Source organism: Podarcis melisellensis (assembly GCF_964234715.1).
Source record: "Podarcis melisellensis genome assembly, chromosome: 8".
Lineage (NCBI taxonomy): Eukaryota > Metazoa > Chordata > Lepidosauria > Squamata > Lacertidae > Podarcis > Podarcis melisellensis.
Genome location: NC_138540.1, coordinates 58,593,506 through 58,609,628, shown reverse-complemented (window position 1 = coordinate 58,609,628; position 16,123 = coordinate 58,593,506). Strand labels below are relative to the sequence as shown.

General features: G+C 46.0%; 1 protein-coding gene across 16 annotated transcripts in view; it reads right to left on the bottom strand.

Moving 5' to 3' along the window:
• The window catches only part of MACF1 (microtubule actin crosslinking factor 1), a 287,679-nt gene that overhangs the window by 79,774 nt on the left and 191,782 nt on the right, over positions 1–16,123 (bottom strand). For 15 of the 16 annotated variants that reach the window (XM_081922848.1, XM_081922840.1, XM_081922836.1 and 12 more), the window contains 6 exons: positions 12,232–12,294; positions 10,733–10,974; positions 8,869–8,998; positions 6,885–7,084; positions 4,063–4,558; positions 1,923–3,394 (listed from right to left, as the gene is read on the bottom strand). In XM_081922848.1, coding sequence (XP_081778974.1) covers positions 1,923–3,394; positions 4,063–4,558; positions 6,885–7,084; positions 8,869–8,998; positions 10,733–10,974; positions 12,232–12,294 — 2,603 coding nt within the window. The remainder of the gene's footprint in view (positions 1–1,922; positions 3,395–4,062; positions 4,559–6,884; positions 7,085–8,868; positions 8,999–10,732; positions 10,975–12,231; positions 12,295–16,123) is intronic. The other variant, XM_081922841.1, reaches the window with a different exon arrangement.

The window sequence follows — 16,123 nt, the reverse complement described above, 5'->3', positions numbered from 1 at the left end:
TAAATTCTAAATATTAACCAGTATAATAAATAAATAGCTATTTTGTCTATCACTGCAATTGCAATTTTATTTGTTATAATGCACCTGCCTGATTTATGCATCACGGCTGGGCAGAAATTATTAAATAGATAAACATATCAAGGGTGAAATTACAGAGGGTCCTCAAAGCCTTCTACTCTCCACACAGAAAACCCAAGTCACAGTCCTTACCCCTTCCCAACTTTTCCATATCAGCCAGGACAGCTAGAGGACAGTTCCTTCTCAATGTAAAGTTTGCTCAATCTCAGTTGCCAATCAAAGGCACTCAGGCTAGGAGGAGTCCAGAGCCTTATGTGTAACTGAGTCAGCACCAGATGCCCAAGTGAGATCAATTCATGGTGTGATTCACTGAGATTGTTAAAACGTCCCCGTCTTTCCTGGCAAGTAGAAAAGTTGTGTGTTCAAGTCAGTTGCCATAAACAGCAAGCCCAACAAGGCAATTGGCTCAGAGTTCTTGCACAACAATACATCCTCAAGAGTAGAGTTTCTCAGACTTCTGAAGCACAATTCACTTTTGCAGCCAGCAAGACTTTTGTTTAAAGTAGAAAAGACACACCCTCAGAGGATGTTCCTCCATGATTTGTGATTCATTGATCTGGATCCAGGCTCTGCAGTGGGACAACAGCCAGTCTGTTTCCTCAGAGGAAACTGTGGCATCTCTGCATTGAGAATGGTTCAACAATTCCAATTGCGTCCAGTGCTGGGTTGTGGCAGAAACTCCTGCCCCCACTGGATGAAGGAGGTAAGGTCAGAGCACCAAGTCATACAAGGAAGCCTCTGGCAACCTCCCCATGGAGTGAGCAGAAGAATACAGAATTATTTGATGATTTAACTGATTCACTTCTCATTCTGTGGTGTAGGAGTTACTACTACAAAAGTAATAAAAGTACAGTTCATTATGTCTTAAAGGTAAAGGGACCCCTGACCAATTAGGACCAGTTGCAGACGACTCTGGGGTTGCAGTGCTCATCTCACTTTACTGGCTGAGGGAGCCAGCGTATAGCTTCCAGGTCATGTGGCCAGCATGACTAAGCTGCTTCTGGCAAACCACAGCAGTGCACGGAAACACCATTTACCTTCCCGCTGGAGCAGTACCTATTTATCTACTTCCACTTCGTGCTTTCAAACTGCTAGGTTGGCAGGAGCAGGGACCGAGCAACGGGAGCTCACCCCGTCGCAGGGATTTGAACCGCCAACCTTCTGATTGGCAAGCCCTAGGCTCTGTGGTTTAACCCACAGCACCACCCACATCCCTCATTATGTCTTACATGCTTCTAAACATCAAGAGCCTTTTCACAGAATACCTGTGGCAGCTGAGAGCTGTTAAAATATTCAAACCAAATTCAAGTTAAATATTTAGAATAAGTAATCCAAATAAGTGGAGGGTCATTGACCACTGTGGGTTGTGAGGGACAGATGTTTTTTAAGCACAACATATTAAGTTTTTAGTGTGTTGCAATACATGTACACACTAAGATTTAATGAATGAAGAGCCTCCTAAATTGGACCACACAAGTTGCTCATGCGAATGAAAGAGTCACCCAGGGAGAATGACACGGATGGAAATATACCCTGTGCTCTTTGTTTTCTGCCCAACCTGGCAGTGTTTATACAAACAAGTGATAAAGGTCTTTTAAAAATAAGATTATACTATTTCTAGAACTCTTTTATCGCCCTCGTTTGTATAAAAACAGCTAAGGTAAGCTGAAAGATCATATATGGCAAAAAGAAAGAAAGAAAGAAAAAGAATGAGCGCAGGGGGAATTTTCACCCATGGAGCAGTGCAGGCCCTTCACTCTAAGGTCCCAGGGTGGGTTACAGCATTAAAAACAACTCATCAGTAGATTCAACATTAGCCACCTGCAGCATAGCCAGGTCCTTACCTTGAAATCTGCCAGCTGCTGGCTGATGACCTCCACTTCTGTCCCAACGACCCACTGCAAAGCTTCGCTGTCTTCTGCTGTGGCTGTCATGTAGTTCAGCTCCTTTAGTTTGTCATAGAAGTCCTTGACGCGAGCCAGCGTTGTGTCCACCTGCTCCAGGCGACTTTTGCCTCTTTCGTTCAGTTTGCCACATTGCTTATTTAAAGTCTCCAGCTCACGTTTCAACCCTATGAGGTCAGGGCTTCCTTCATCATCCAACATCTGCCTGCATTTCTCTTCAGAAGCTTGGATATCCAGCCTCAGCCTCTGAAGTTTGCCCAGGAATTCATGGACATCCTCTGCTTGAGACTGCAGGCTGTCCATGTCTCTCCCAACAGAGCCCATGCTGTCCAACTCGTCATCTAGGTCAGCCAGCTGAGAGAACATCTCCCGAACATGATTATTAAACTGGCCAATCCCTTCAAGCTTGCTCTCCATAAGTTGACAACATTCGTTAACTTTTTGCTTGACTGCTTTGAAGTCTTGCTGGGCAACCTCAGCTTGACTTAAGAGATGGGAGGAGTCAGACCCATCTGGAGCATCTTCCACCAGGCCCCGAGTGAAATTCCTCAGGTAATCCACCTGGGGTTCCAATGCCTGGATAACCTCCTGTTGGGCTCTCAGCTTCTCCAAGTTCTTAGTGCTGCAGGCCTGTGGGCCAAGAGCCTCATAGATTTCCAGCTGATGCTTTGTCCCATCTAGTTTCTTCTCAATGTTCCTAAAGCTTTCTTGGAACTCCTTCAGCCTTTGCGACATTTCTTCCAGGGAACCGGTCTTTGCTTGGAGTTCTTCTGTAATAGCGTCCATCTTCTGGTTGATCCCAGCTTTCTCATCCCTAACATCATCCTCATCCATTTCTGATGCATTGATGAGGATATCAGCGGCGCTGTTCAGCATCTCCAGAAGGGAGCGGCGCTTCTCCACATCGCTCAGCATAGCCTTTGACCTCAGGAGTGTGGCTTCCAGTTGCACTGGATCCAGAGTGACTTCCAGCTCTAGCATCTTTGACCTGCAGTCCTCCACCCACGGGAAAAGGTCTTCCACATGACGCTGGTATTTCTGAGCCTTCTGTAAGCAGTCCTTGAGTTTAGCATGTCGGTCTGTGATCTGTTTGCTAAGCTCCTCCCAGTTTGCTTTCAGGTTGATCAGCTGGCTTTGCAAACTGGCTCTCTCCTCGCCGGGATGAATGGAGTGAAGCAAAGACTCGCCCTCTACCACAATCAATTCATAGGAGCCCCTGTGCTGGTTGAGGCTCTTTTGGAATTCTTCCTGCTCCTGGATCTGAGACTGCAGCCTCTCCAGCTTAGCTGAGATGGGCCCGCTCTGTGCCTGCTGCCTCAGCTTGTCATCCAGCCAAGTGTGGAGCTCATCAAACATCTGTTGGAATTGCTGGGAGCTGGCAAGCACTGTCTGCAATCGATTCATCCGGTCACCTGAAAATTGGAGGAGGCAGGAATACATTGTTTAGATATGCATTTCATAAAGCTAGGAACCTCTCCTAATGTGCCTGATGCACAAATCTACATTCCAGTCTTCGCAAATAAGCACCTTTCAGTGAAAAAGCAAATTGGTATACCATTAAAGGTAAGGCAATCTTATAAACCCAGGAAGCCACAAATCATAGAACATAGGGTCTATTCAGGGGGATTTAATTGATTCTGTAGGATCCCCAGAACATCTGTTTCCTTAAAAAGTGGTTTCTAGACCTTACATTTACATAGAGGCAGTGGTCAAAATGGGATGGGGTGGCATTCCAATTCTTTTCAGACAGACAAAATGGAGCCCAGCTAACCATCCCACTTCTTCTACACATGCATTAGGGAAAAATACGCCTGAGAAGTGGCACTGGCTGGGGCTTCCTATTGGGCCTGTGTTGGTGACACACTGAGTTTGCTTCATAATGTGTGGAGTGGCCCTGAGGTTAAGCCTTTCACCACATCTGGTGAGCCAAGGATCTATTGGGTCCTTATTGCCCACACAACTTTCCTGGCTGTTGGGAGTCCTCCTCCTTTGACTAAATGCTGTTTGTGTTTCTAAATTCTGCAAATGGTGTTATATGGCACCTGATGACCCCATGTTTTCAAATGATTCATTTCCATACCTGCCAAATCCTCCAGCCCTTTGAGAGGGAGGGCCACAGTCTCCAAGCGCTTCTTCAGCTCATCCTTCAGGTACTGTTCCCCAATGAGGACTGAGAGCTCATCACATAGGGCCTGAGCCTCCGTGATCTCCTCTTCCAGCTGTGCCAGGTTGGACCGGATTTCACTCGTTTCTTCCAGCTGTTGCTTCACAGCCTCCGGCTGGGTGCTGATGGTGGACTGGGTGCTCAGGCACTGCCCAGCAGCCTTCACCTTCTCAGACAGCCCCTGGAGCAGCTCTTGGTACTGGGTGCTCTTGACAATGGCCTGGTCAATTTGGCTGGAGCGTGAGTTGAGCCTCTCTGTGAGTTCTGTCCACTTCTGGTTGACAGCCTGGAGCTCCTCCTGCATGTTGCTGATGGATGGAGACCCTTCGCTGGGGCTGGTGAGTATCCCTTGGGCAGCCTCATTCAGCTGATCATACTGGGGCTTGCGGGACTCAAACTCCTTCAGCATGAACTAAAATGGGGGAGGGGGAAGAGAAGCAGTGCATATGTTTTTTAATGAGAGACCAAGATGGTTAAAAAAAGATTAAAGAGGCCAAGGAGAATGCAACCATAGCACTGCCAGTCTTGGTTGAATAATAAAACACTTTTATAAAAGGACCAAGGGAATGGCTGCCTTCTTAAACCTGATGAAAATAATGACTTGGTGTTACTACTGGGCCATTTTCAAGGTGTTACTATTATATACTGGCATTAACAGCCAGGGACCAGTTTACTTATAGGATCACCCTATATGTGCCCACTTAGCTGCTTTGAACTGTGGAACTGATACTGTTACAAGTGCCACATAATGCTCATTCTGCAATAAATCAATTTTTAGAGTGGCAGCACTTACACTTTGAAATTCCCTGCCCATTGACATCAGGCTGTACAATTTCTGGTGCCTCCTTACTTGCTTTTAACTGCTTTTATTTATAACTTTAATGTTTCTTTTAATTTTTGTAAAACCACTTAGAAGGTGCTTTGTTTTTTACAATCAAACGGCACATATGTGATGTGATGATGTGATGTGATGTGATGTGATGTGATGTGATGTAAGCAATACCTTTCCTGGGAATATCAGTGGTTTCCAAACTTTTCCCATTTACACATTAATTAATCTGAGAACACGTTCTACCCCTCAATACACTGCAAAGGATTCTAAGGCAGAGGTGGACTTCAGGCTTGTTGGATCTAATCTGTTTTTTCACCAGAACCCCAAGATCTACCAATGAGAGCCGGGTGCAAAAGAGATGCAGGGTGCCTCCGGACCATCACTATTTGGGGCATTTAAAGTGGATTAAAGGGTTCAGTCACCCAAGTGCAACAAATCCATTTTTTACACAAACTCCAATTTATAAAACAAGTCCCACTTTGCAGCACAGAAAATGATGGGGGAAACTGTGGGATGAATGATTGACTAAGACGAAGATGTGTAAATCCCCTGGAAGCAAGTCAGGGTGAATGCAGAAGAAATGCTAAATGGCATATATACAAACAAATCAGAAGGAGTGTGCAATGAAGACCAGACATAGTTGAACCACCATGTAAACAAATTAATATGAGTGCTGAATAAATGGAATGTCTGGAGGAGCCCATAGTTAGAATTAAATACCAGGGTGCCTCTGAGCTCATTTTTTTCCGAGCCCAGTCCTTTTGCACAAAAAAATCCACTCCCTGTTAGCCATCTCCATTTCAGCAGCCTAAATTAGGTGAGAAAAGTCATTTTGCTGTTGCTAATGTTGAACAACTGAGAGATCAACCAGTTGCTGACCCCTGTTCCAGGACATGCTCTTGGTTCTTGCAAGTGTTCCAGATGGCCTCACATGACCCAAATGGATCCTGGAGCACACCTAACATTTCCCTGTGTGTGCACACTAGAAGGGAAGTGGTAAACGAAAGCTTGCCTGCCATGCCTGATTTGATTGTGAATGAGAAACCCCTGATAAGCTTCCAAGGAAGTCCAAGGCTCCTTGGAAAGCTGAGGTCTGGGCAATGAGGCAGCCAAAGATGAACTGTCCCTCTTCATTGAGGAAGATACATCCAATGAGCTGCAAATGTATGTGATGTCAGCTGATGAATCAATTAAACAAGTTAGTCTGCTGCAAGAGTTTAGGTTGGCTGACACACAACTAAAAGCATATTGAGTTGCTATAAACCATCTGTAGAGTTTCTGGAAAGAAGCTGTGGGAAGTCAGCTTGAAACAGGATTTCAGCTTTAAAAAAATGTCAGGGATGATGATGACATTCAAAAGACATTCCACTCCCCTGCCTTATTTGTCCTGCTGCTGCTACAGTTCATATAAACAAGTTGCAGACTGAGAGTCAAACTGTATAAGCATGGAGATCTCCCGACAATCCTACCCTCTCGAGCGTTTGACTGCCTACAGGCCCCTTCTGAGCAGCATGATTCATAATCCAAGGGAGAGGAAGGCAAATGCAAGAGATGGGCCTGCTGTTCAATGAAACTAAGCATTTCTACACAAGCACCCCTTCTGTCAGGGCTAGTGATCTGGAGCTGGAAAGCAGGTAGGCAAGGACAGGCACCCTGTGCTGCTCAAACTGATGAACCAGGGAACAGGTGGAAATATATCAGCCCCTTATACCAACTGATCATTGCTGGGCTAGAAGCTGCGATTGCTCAGGCCATCTGCAGTGGTGACAGTGCAGTGCAAAAGGTCAACAGTTCCCTCTCACTGGCAGATGACCAGCATGGTGCACTCTTGTAGTCACTTCCACCTGCATTGACCACCATACTCTTTTCAACCTGGTTGCATAAAATGCCTTTGCTGGCTTCTCACCTGAACTTGCTGCTTCTGTGCATTCAGCATGTTGGGATCGATGGAGAGTGGGCCCAACACGCTCATCATGAGCTCCTTCTCCATCAGCCAGGGACGCAGCTGGCCCTCAGCCACCTGGAAGCTGGCCAGCTCGCTGGCTGATTTCTCCAACTTCTGCTGGCGCTCTGCTGTCACCTGGTTGGCATGTGCCCACCTGGAATCTGAATGCCAGAAACACCATGACTGGGTACATTCCCTCCACAAAGGCTTCCATAGGACTCATTGGCTACGGGTGAATGCAGACCTCTAAGGGAATTTTTAGGACTTACCTGATCAGGTATTTACAGCAGGAGTGGGAAAACTCAGGCCCATGGGCCAAATGAGGCCAGGTCTCCCCTCCCCAGGTGACATGGACCTAGGTGGTTGGGACATGGTCAACACATGCAGGCATGTGTGTTTGGATATGGGTGTGGTGATAGTGTGGGGCGGCCTTGCCTGTATGGCTAGAATGTGGCCCCCTGGAAGGTTAAGTCTGTCCCTCCTGATTTAACTGAAGATACTGCAAACTGAACCCAAAATTTAACACAGGTGCACACTGTGTCCTACCCCCACGCTACCCACAAAATGAGGTGGTCACCTGATCTCAGCTGAATGGCAGAGCCTCCTCCATAAACTTTTGGAAAGATTCCATACAATGCTTTTCATTGGCCCAGTTCCTATGCAAACAGGGAGTGTCTCCTCTCAACAAACAGAGGTGGAACTGCTCTTAAAACTGCTCTTAAAAAAAAAGTTTTCAGGGGAAAATTTTGGCAAAGCAGTTTCAATATTCTTTTGCAAATATGAATTACAGTTTAAGCAAACATTTAAAATGTCAGGTTTCATCTTTCTGGGGGTGGTGGTGGGAAATCACACAGCATTCCTCCAAAATAACAACAGTAAGACTGCAGTAGCATGGGCAAGCTGACAGGCACAATCAGCTCTGACACTCATTCAAAAACTAGATCATGCTTTGTGCTAAAGGAAACACAACCAAATATGAGGGTAAGGGAACTCTTGACTATAAGGCATGCCCACAACTGCAGGCTTCAGAGTCTGCAACTGCTACACACTACTCAGGAGGGCCTTGTGCAACTCCATCTCTCTGGCCAGTGTGGATCCTCTGTTGCATGCAGAACAGGGAGTGGGGTGGAGAGAGACCATGCACTCAGCTTGGGAGGGGCTAGAGCTCCTAAATGGAAAGAGCTGCACATTCCTGTGGAATAATCCACTGGGCCAACCCTGTGGGAAATGAATGCAAACCCACACACATGAACTTAGGATGGCCCCTTTTCTCACACCAAGGATAACTGCCTAAGACACACCTCCTCTCTCAGCCTCTCCACCCCCCAATTGCTGAACGCTCTTCTCTGCCTGCTGCACATGCTTTCTCCACTTGTGATAGCCTGGTTTGTTCAGAAGCAGGATGTGCTGGCCTGCTTGCCACCAAAGAGGTTTATCTGATGATACCCCAAGATTGTCAGTAACACAATTTCTAAATGACTCCCCCTCCCCAGCCAGCACAAGCCATTTTGCTTCTACAGGCAAGGACAAGATGGCACCCCTCATTTCATACCCAGATGCTGACTGGGCTGATAGCTAAATCTTATTTTGATACTGGTGATAGGACAACATTGCCCTGAGCGTAGCAGGCTTCTTTAGGGGGCACAGAAGAGGCTGCTGTCCGCCATCTCGCTGCCATTCCCTGCCCTTCAGCATCTGCCATCTGAGGCAGCCAGCTCTTATTCACTTCCACAGCACTAGAGTTAAGAGAACTTCCTGGACCTTTGGCTTCCTTGTCTTGCTTTCCACACTTTCCCCTTAGTCTACAGTCCTTTCCCGACTGCCACGGCACCACCCACCACACAGTCTATATTTCAGCTAGATAGAGCTCTGCTTCCCCTTTCTAGAACTGGCCCAGTCTTGCTCAGCCCCAGATGAGTTTCTCAGAGGTCTCTGGGTCACATACTTAAGTCCTCCAGCATCCGCTTCCAATTTCCTGCTTCTGGCGATTCGGGATATTTCTCCAGGAGTCCAGAAAGAGACTCTTTTGCTTTCTGGACTTTCACAGCGTTCTGCTCCAGCTCAGCCAGAAATGCCTACAGGGTCATGGGCAGGGAGGGGAAAGAGCCACAAGAGACAATTGCAATATTATTATTATTCTTAGAAACAGAATATGGTTTGTTTGTGGATTTGATGAAGCAGCAGAAATCTCAAGGTGTGGGGTGGATGGGTGTGTGGGAAGAAAAACAGCTGCCATTTCCAAGGGATTTAAGTGCCACATGCATTTCAAGCTGGGCCTGTTCATGAAGGGCAGAATCTAGAAAATACTATAAAATAAGCACACTTTTCTGAAAAGGACAACACACCCAACAACACTTCCACTGATAACCAGAAATATATTACAGGCCATAATGCAAAGCCACATATTAATGAACTCTAAGAGCAAGTCAGTTTGAAAAATGCACAATAATTTTTCACGACACATAGAAATGTGTTTATAAATGCAGCTTTGTAAAGTATCACCAGTCAGACCAACTCAGACTGATTGCCAATCCTGAGAGACAGTGCTTCATTCTCCAGTTTTGTTAAGTCAGTTGCAGTAGCAGATTTTCAAAATTGGACTCTCAGGGCTGCAAGGCCACCATCCAGTCAGCATTTAAGGGACATGTTATCTTTAAAATACATTCATCAGTTTCAGGTGGCTCTTCAGAAGTGTTTGTTAGCATTGAACCTTTTGTCTGCTTAGGGCCACACTGTGCAGTTTTGGCCAGGCCTTCCTCTTTGACAGATCAGATGAACTTTGCTCAGTTACTTCCTCCATGTCCGGTGTCAGGAATTTACCTTCTTGTCCTCAGATTACTGCAACACGTTATAAGTATGGCTGCTTCTGAAGACAGTTCGGCAACTTCAGCTGGTGCAGAATTCAGCACCCAGGTTACTGACTGGGGCAGGATGATTTAAATATATTACAAAGATACTGGCCTGACTGTACTAGCTGCCAGTTAGTTTTGGGGCCCAATTAAAAGTGCTGCTTTTAACCTATAACCTTAAACGACTCAGGACCGCAATACCTTCAGGACTGCCTCTCTTCATATGAACTTAACTGGGCCCTGAGATCACCATCTGAGGCCCTACTTCATGTGCCTCCTCCATGATAGGAACTGAGGGTGGGAACATGAGACCAGGCCTTTTCTGTGGTGGCTTTCCGCTTGTGGAATGCTCTCCCCAGGGAGGCTCACCAGGCGCCTTCATTATACACCTTTAGGTGCCAGGAGAAAACAATCCTCCTCAACCAGGCCTTTGGCTGATTACACCCAATACCCTTTTTAATGTCTTGTGGGTGGTGGATACTTAGTTTGCTCTTGCTTTTATTATGCATTTTGTATTTTTGGGGGTCTTGCATTTTTATGTTGTGAACTGCCCTGAGATCTGTGGATGGAGGGCAGCCTACCAACTTAAATAAATAATAAAATAAAAACACTTTCCCTTCTGTACTCATCTTTTTAATGCTACGTCTGGGGCCCTGCTTAGTTTTTTGGATTGCACATAAAGGCCTTAAACCACCTGTGGTTGTCACGGTGCAACTAGATTCTTGTCATTAAGCTCAGTGGCTGGCCGTGCACCAGCACCAACAGTTAGATCAGCCTTATAAAAGAGTACCTCCTGTGCCAGATCTATAAAAATGACCACTTCCAAATTGCGTATCTTTGCGATATTCCTCCCCCTGAAAGTTATTTCATTTATGGACGTTCTCCCCTTAAATTATCACGAACTGCTGCAAACAAGATGAGGAGGTACATATCAAGGTATGTATGAATAACAATAGGAACCTTGTTATGGTCCGCCTGAGCCCTCATCGTCTCTGACTTGGTAGGGGAGGAGGAAGCTTCCAGCGCTGTCAAGGCCCGCTCCTTTGACTCCAGCCACTTCAGCACGGAGCCCACCTCCTCCTGGACATCTCTCATCTTGGCCAACATGGAGGACAGCTGCTCCTGGTGCCCCCGTAAGGTGGCACCAAGCCCCTCATACTGCTGGTTGACATCTGACACATCACACTGGATCTCTGTCAAATCTAAACAAAACAAAAAAAAGAGGGGGAGGACTGAATCTGAGCTGGAGAAATTATTTCATTTCCATATTGATGGTAATATAAAGATAAAAAGTTAGAGATGTGTTCATATGGACAAAGACAGGACACCAAAGCAGATCAGCTGAGGTGATTCCAGGGGTACCTGTGTGGTTGTACCTGTGTGGTTCACAGGCACACCAGCTATACATACAAAGGTGTGCTTTCCATACATTCTGATGGAAGGCAGAGCCAATGAAGTCACAGAAACAGGAAATGCCAAGTTATTCGCCATGCATTTGAGAACAGACCAGACATGAGTTCCAAAAGGCACTTGAAATAAGCCAGTCTTCCCTACCCTGGTGCCCTCCATGTGTTTTAGCCAACAACTCCCATGAGCCCCAGTTGCATGTAGTCCAGTAACAGGTTGTGGCGAGGCTGTTCTAAACCCTCTCCCAAAATATTCACTTCACACAGAAAAACCTTTTGCTCTTCTTCTGCAAGTTCTCAGTATTTGCTCTGACTCCCACCATCTAGGCCGGAGGAGCAGCAGGCAGGCCTCACAAATTGATTTGAGGTAAAGCAGTCAGACTGTTGTGAGAAGGTATCCTCCTTGGACACCAGGTGAGGCTTGGGAGGGGGAGGGAAAGGACCTTTGCAAAGTTTTTACTCTGCAGCATGCCCTCTCCCCTCCCCACAGTTCGAACAGAGGGGACACATGCTCTGGGGTTAGAGCAGCACCTTCTTTTCTCCAGCTGCTTTATACCAAGTCAGACCATTGGTCCAGCTCACTCAGTGTTGCTTGCACTGACTGGCAGCAGCTCTCCAGGGTTTCCGACAGAGGACTTTCCCACCTGGAGATGCTGGGGATTGAACCTGGGCAGGTGCTCTGCCAGTGATATTTTGCCTTGAATACAGGGGACAACAGTGGGCACCCAAACACAATCTTCATCCATAAGGGATAGAGGATGCATTGGAATACCAGCTGCTGGGAATCACAAGACAGTAGGAGAGAGCTGCTGCTATACTCAAGTCCTGCTTGTGGGATTCCCATTGGGGCATCTGGTTGGCCACTGTGAGAACAGAGGGCTGGACTTGATGGGCCCCTATGGCCTGATCCAGCAGCCAGGCTCTTCTTCAGGGCAACCAGCAACATGTGCCTCGGCCTTACCAACTTCCCTGTTACTTTGAGAGAACAACAGGACAACACCAGTCACAGGACACAACTCACACAAGCACGCACAACAGTCTGGGCTCTCTCACCTTTGCAGGTGTGATATCCATTAACGCTGCCTACAGAACTTCCCCCAGCGGGCAGCACAGAACCTGAGCAAAACAACAGGGAGACAAGACAAAACGACAGAGACAAAACATGTTAGAAATACGGGCGTCTGAAAACACATGTAAGCTGTGCCCTTTGAAGCCATAATACAGCCCTTTCTAGGAGGCCACGAAGGGGCTATGTGCAAACAGAGACCAACATCTGAGAGGGGATGTTGCTGTTTTTACAGCATCCACAGGACAGCTTCAGCAGCATCAAAGTGGTAGCCCAAACTTTTGAAAACACTGGGTCCCAAAGTAGACGATACTGCCCTGGGAGCAGGATTGCTTAGTGGGGTGCCAAGAGGCAAATGGGTGGGGGGTGAGGGGGACGCTGGAGGTGCAAATGACTACCAAACATTGAAAAGCTGGCATTACTGGATCAAGTTCATCAGTTTTGTTGAATTAATTAAACTAAATAGATTTAATTGGATTTTGATTAAATGTGCAATTAATTGTTCCTGTTTAGAATTTTATTGTGCTATTAGTGGGTTGTGCAAACTGCTATTCTGAATAATGCTTTTTATAAGGTAGGGTACAGGGCACTGGGGATGAGTTTATGGAGTCAAGGGGGCAGTGGCCCAAAAAGGTGTGGGAACCATTGTTGTAATATGGTTAGAAATAACTCATTATACTTCTGCAGTGATTGCTGGTGTGGAAGCTCGTTAGCACATTTTTTGCTGTGGGTGTTTCATCTGGGGGGGGGGACGTTTCCATGGAGATTGTCTATTGCGACAACCTGACTTCTGCTGGATCCTCACCCAAGTGCACCTCTACCAGCTCGTTTCCGGCAGCCCCCAATGCCAAACAAAAGGCCCTCATTTCCACTGATGGCCAAATGCCTGGTTCAGAGGAGATATTCTCTCAAAAGCTCTGCAAGCAAGAGACTGTGATTGTAGTACACATATCAGCCTAAAGAATCCATAATAACAATGTAGAACTCTTGCATAAGACTTTTTTATTTAAAACAAAACAAACAAACAAACAAAAAAACAGATGGAGATGAATATTTCTCCCCACAAGACAAAAAAGCACAAGCCTCCATTATGCCCATTGCAAAATATGAAAACTGGCTGAAAACATTTGCTCTAGTGCACTTCCCGGTTTGTTGTTCGTTTTTAATTAAAGTTGTGCACCAGTACAAAAATATCGCCACATATACCCAAATGTGGGCCATTTCACGGAACCTCTCTATGATAAAGGCTGTGTGTAAATAAAATCCCACCCCCAAAGGTGATTCATTGTTGTCTCAGTAGCCGGTAGTGATGACATGTCACAACCTCAGCTTTGGGTGTTTGCCTGAAGCTCAGTTCCTTGTCGTTGCCTGGGTAACAACAAGGAAGACACCAAAGAACAATCTCCATGAAGTCATGTGGCTTGGTGCTGCAGCAGGAAGTAATCCTGTCACCTGGGAAACCGACGTGACTGACCTTTGCATATATTAACACTGTAAAGTGCGGGGCCAACAACACAAAAGCAGTATTTGGGCGCCTATTATGTTGCCCAATTCATGCACAAATTGAGCCACAATTCATTTTAGAATGATGGATGTGACTGGGAGAAAAAAGCCTCAGCATAAACAAAATTAGCACAGCACAAGACCACACAGCTTTCTCAATACTTCTTCCCCCGCATTTTATTGAGTCCTGGGAACCAAATACCAGGGGGGGCTATATATGGTTCAGAGAACAGGAGGGCAGAGGTCTAATAAACCCCCAAGATCTACTAGCAGACCCAGGTGCAAAAGACACACAGTGAGACCGAAAGAGAAGCATATTCTGAGCTAAGGAATTTGCTTTCAGAGCAAAGGCTGAACTGAGATCACATTCCTAGTTGCCACAAGCAATTCAGACAAAGGGCATGTCCAGGACTCTGTCTGCTCGGGTCTTGTGGGTTCACTGGAACAGAAGAAGCTACCTTATAGAAAGTCGGACCATTGGTCCATCAGCTGGCTTTCCGTGGTTTCAGGCAGGAGCGTTTCATCAACCCTCCCTGGAGACACCAGAGATTAAAAATGGGACCTTCTGCACACTAAGCATTTTTTAGTTATTTTAATTTATATACTGCCCTTCTCCCATTGATCTCAGAGTGGTTCACACAAAGCATGTGCTCTACCACTGAGCAGCAGTCAGCTGCTGCAACCTGAAGATTCAGACAAGGGGCGTGTAGAGGTGTGGCCTACGTCATGCTTGCTCATCCCTTGCCCTTCATGGATAATTACATCTAGGAGAAGAAGAAAATGAACTGCCTGCATCCAGGTGGCAATCGATGGCTTTTAGGAGAGAAGGTCTCTTGAAAACCAAAGTCACCTTAGGCCTCAAGGATGGATAACACCTGTTAGACACTAGGGAACATCCTCTTCCTGAGCAAGGTGCTTGAGCAGATGGTGACCACACAACTGCCACATTTGAGTATTATCTAGCTGTTAATCCACTCCCCCACCTCATTCAAATCAGAGCAGAGTGATCCACACCTGCACACATTTGAATTTGTACTTGAGGAACAACTTCAGTCATCCCTATTCATCCCCAAAAGGCATTTCCTTTCGTGGCCATCCCTGCCTTCTAATTTGTTGATTCTATTATGCTAATTAAGTACCAACAGGGCATGTTGCTGAAAGCTGCATGGACACCTTGTTCTTTAAAAAAAACCAGCCCGCCCAAGAAATGTGCAAAAGCACAGTCAGGCAACTGTAAATTCTCTCTCACACTTTTCTGGCTTTGTGCAATTGAGGGGATCAAAAGGAAAATAGGGAGAGAAGGAGAGAAGGGGTATATATAGGGTTAAGCTCTTGACATGCCCTTACCAGCAGGGTGGAAAAGAAATGAAAGCTATTGATAATTCTCAGCACACACTTTTTAGGTTGCTGCACAATATATCTGTTGCAGCCATTTTTAATGTGGTTTGCTTGTGCAGTTTTCTGGTTTTGTGCAAATCTGACTAAGCATTCGGATAAACTTTCTGACAGTAAGAGCTGTTTGGCAGTGGAACAGAGTGCCACGAGAGCTGGTGGAATCTCCTTCCTTGGAGGTTTTTAAGCAGAGGTTGGATCTGTCATGGATGCTTTAGCAAAGATTCCTGTATTACGGGGGTGGACTAGATGACCCCTGGGTCCCTTCCAACTCTAAGATTCTATGATCAAAAGAAAAAAAGTTCCCTTCTGGAGTTTTCTGGGGAAAGTTGCAAAAACAGCTGGAAAAGCAACAAAAACACTGAGGAAGTTGTGGGCATGGAAACGGGAGTAGCAGAAAGTGACAACTGATCTAACCACCCAAAAATACCAAAACAAATGGCCAGCGACCTCAAGTGGAGTGGTTTGGAACCTAATTTCCTGCAAGGGAAGAAGCATTGAATTTAGTCTTGTCCAACGGCTACACGTATTAAATGGAGATGCAAACAGCTGTAAAAACACTGTAAACTCAAGGGTGGACAAGCACCCAGTTCAATTTGGGTCTTGGCATAGAAACCAGATTGGTCACTCGGATAAATGATTTATGTCAAGAGAGTGATGGAAAAGTGCTACCTTACTGAATATCCAGGACCACTCAGTGACTTCCAGTATGTTCTAGGTTGCCTCTGTAGGTTAGGAGTTGTGGGTATGGCCATCCAGTGGCTTCACTCTACTTCTGGTGATTTCCAGAAGATGGCGCTGGGGGACAACTGCTCAGCCCTGTCATTTATACTATGGGGTCATGCAAGTCTTTATCTTTTTTCTTTTTAGTCTGCTAGGCCTTTAAAACGTTTTACTACTTGAAATTCTGGTTTTCTGCTGCTCTGCTTATTCTTTTACTGATTTTTTTTGACTTTTTATAGCAACTTGCTGTATTTTGCTGCT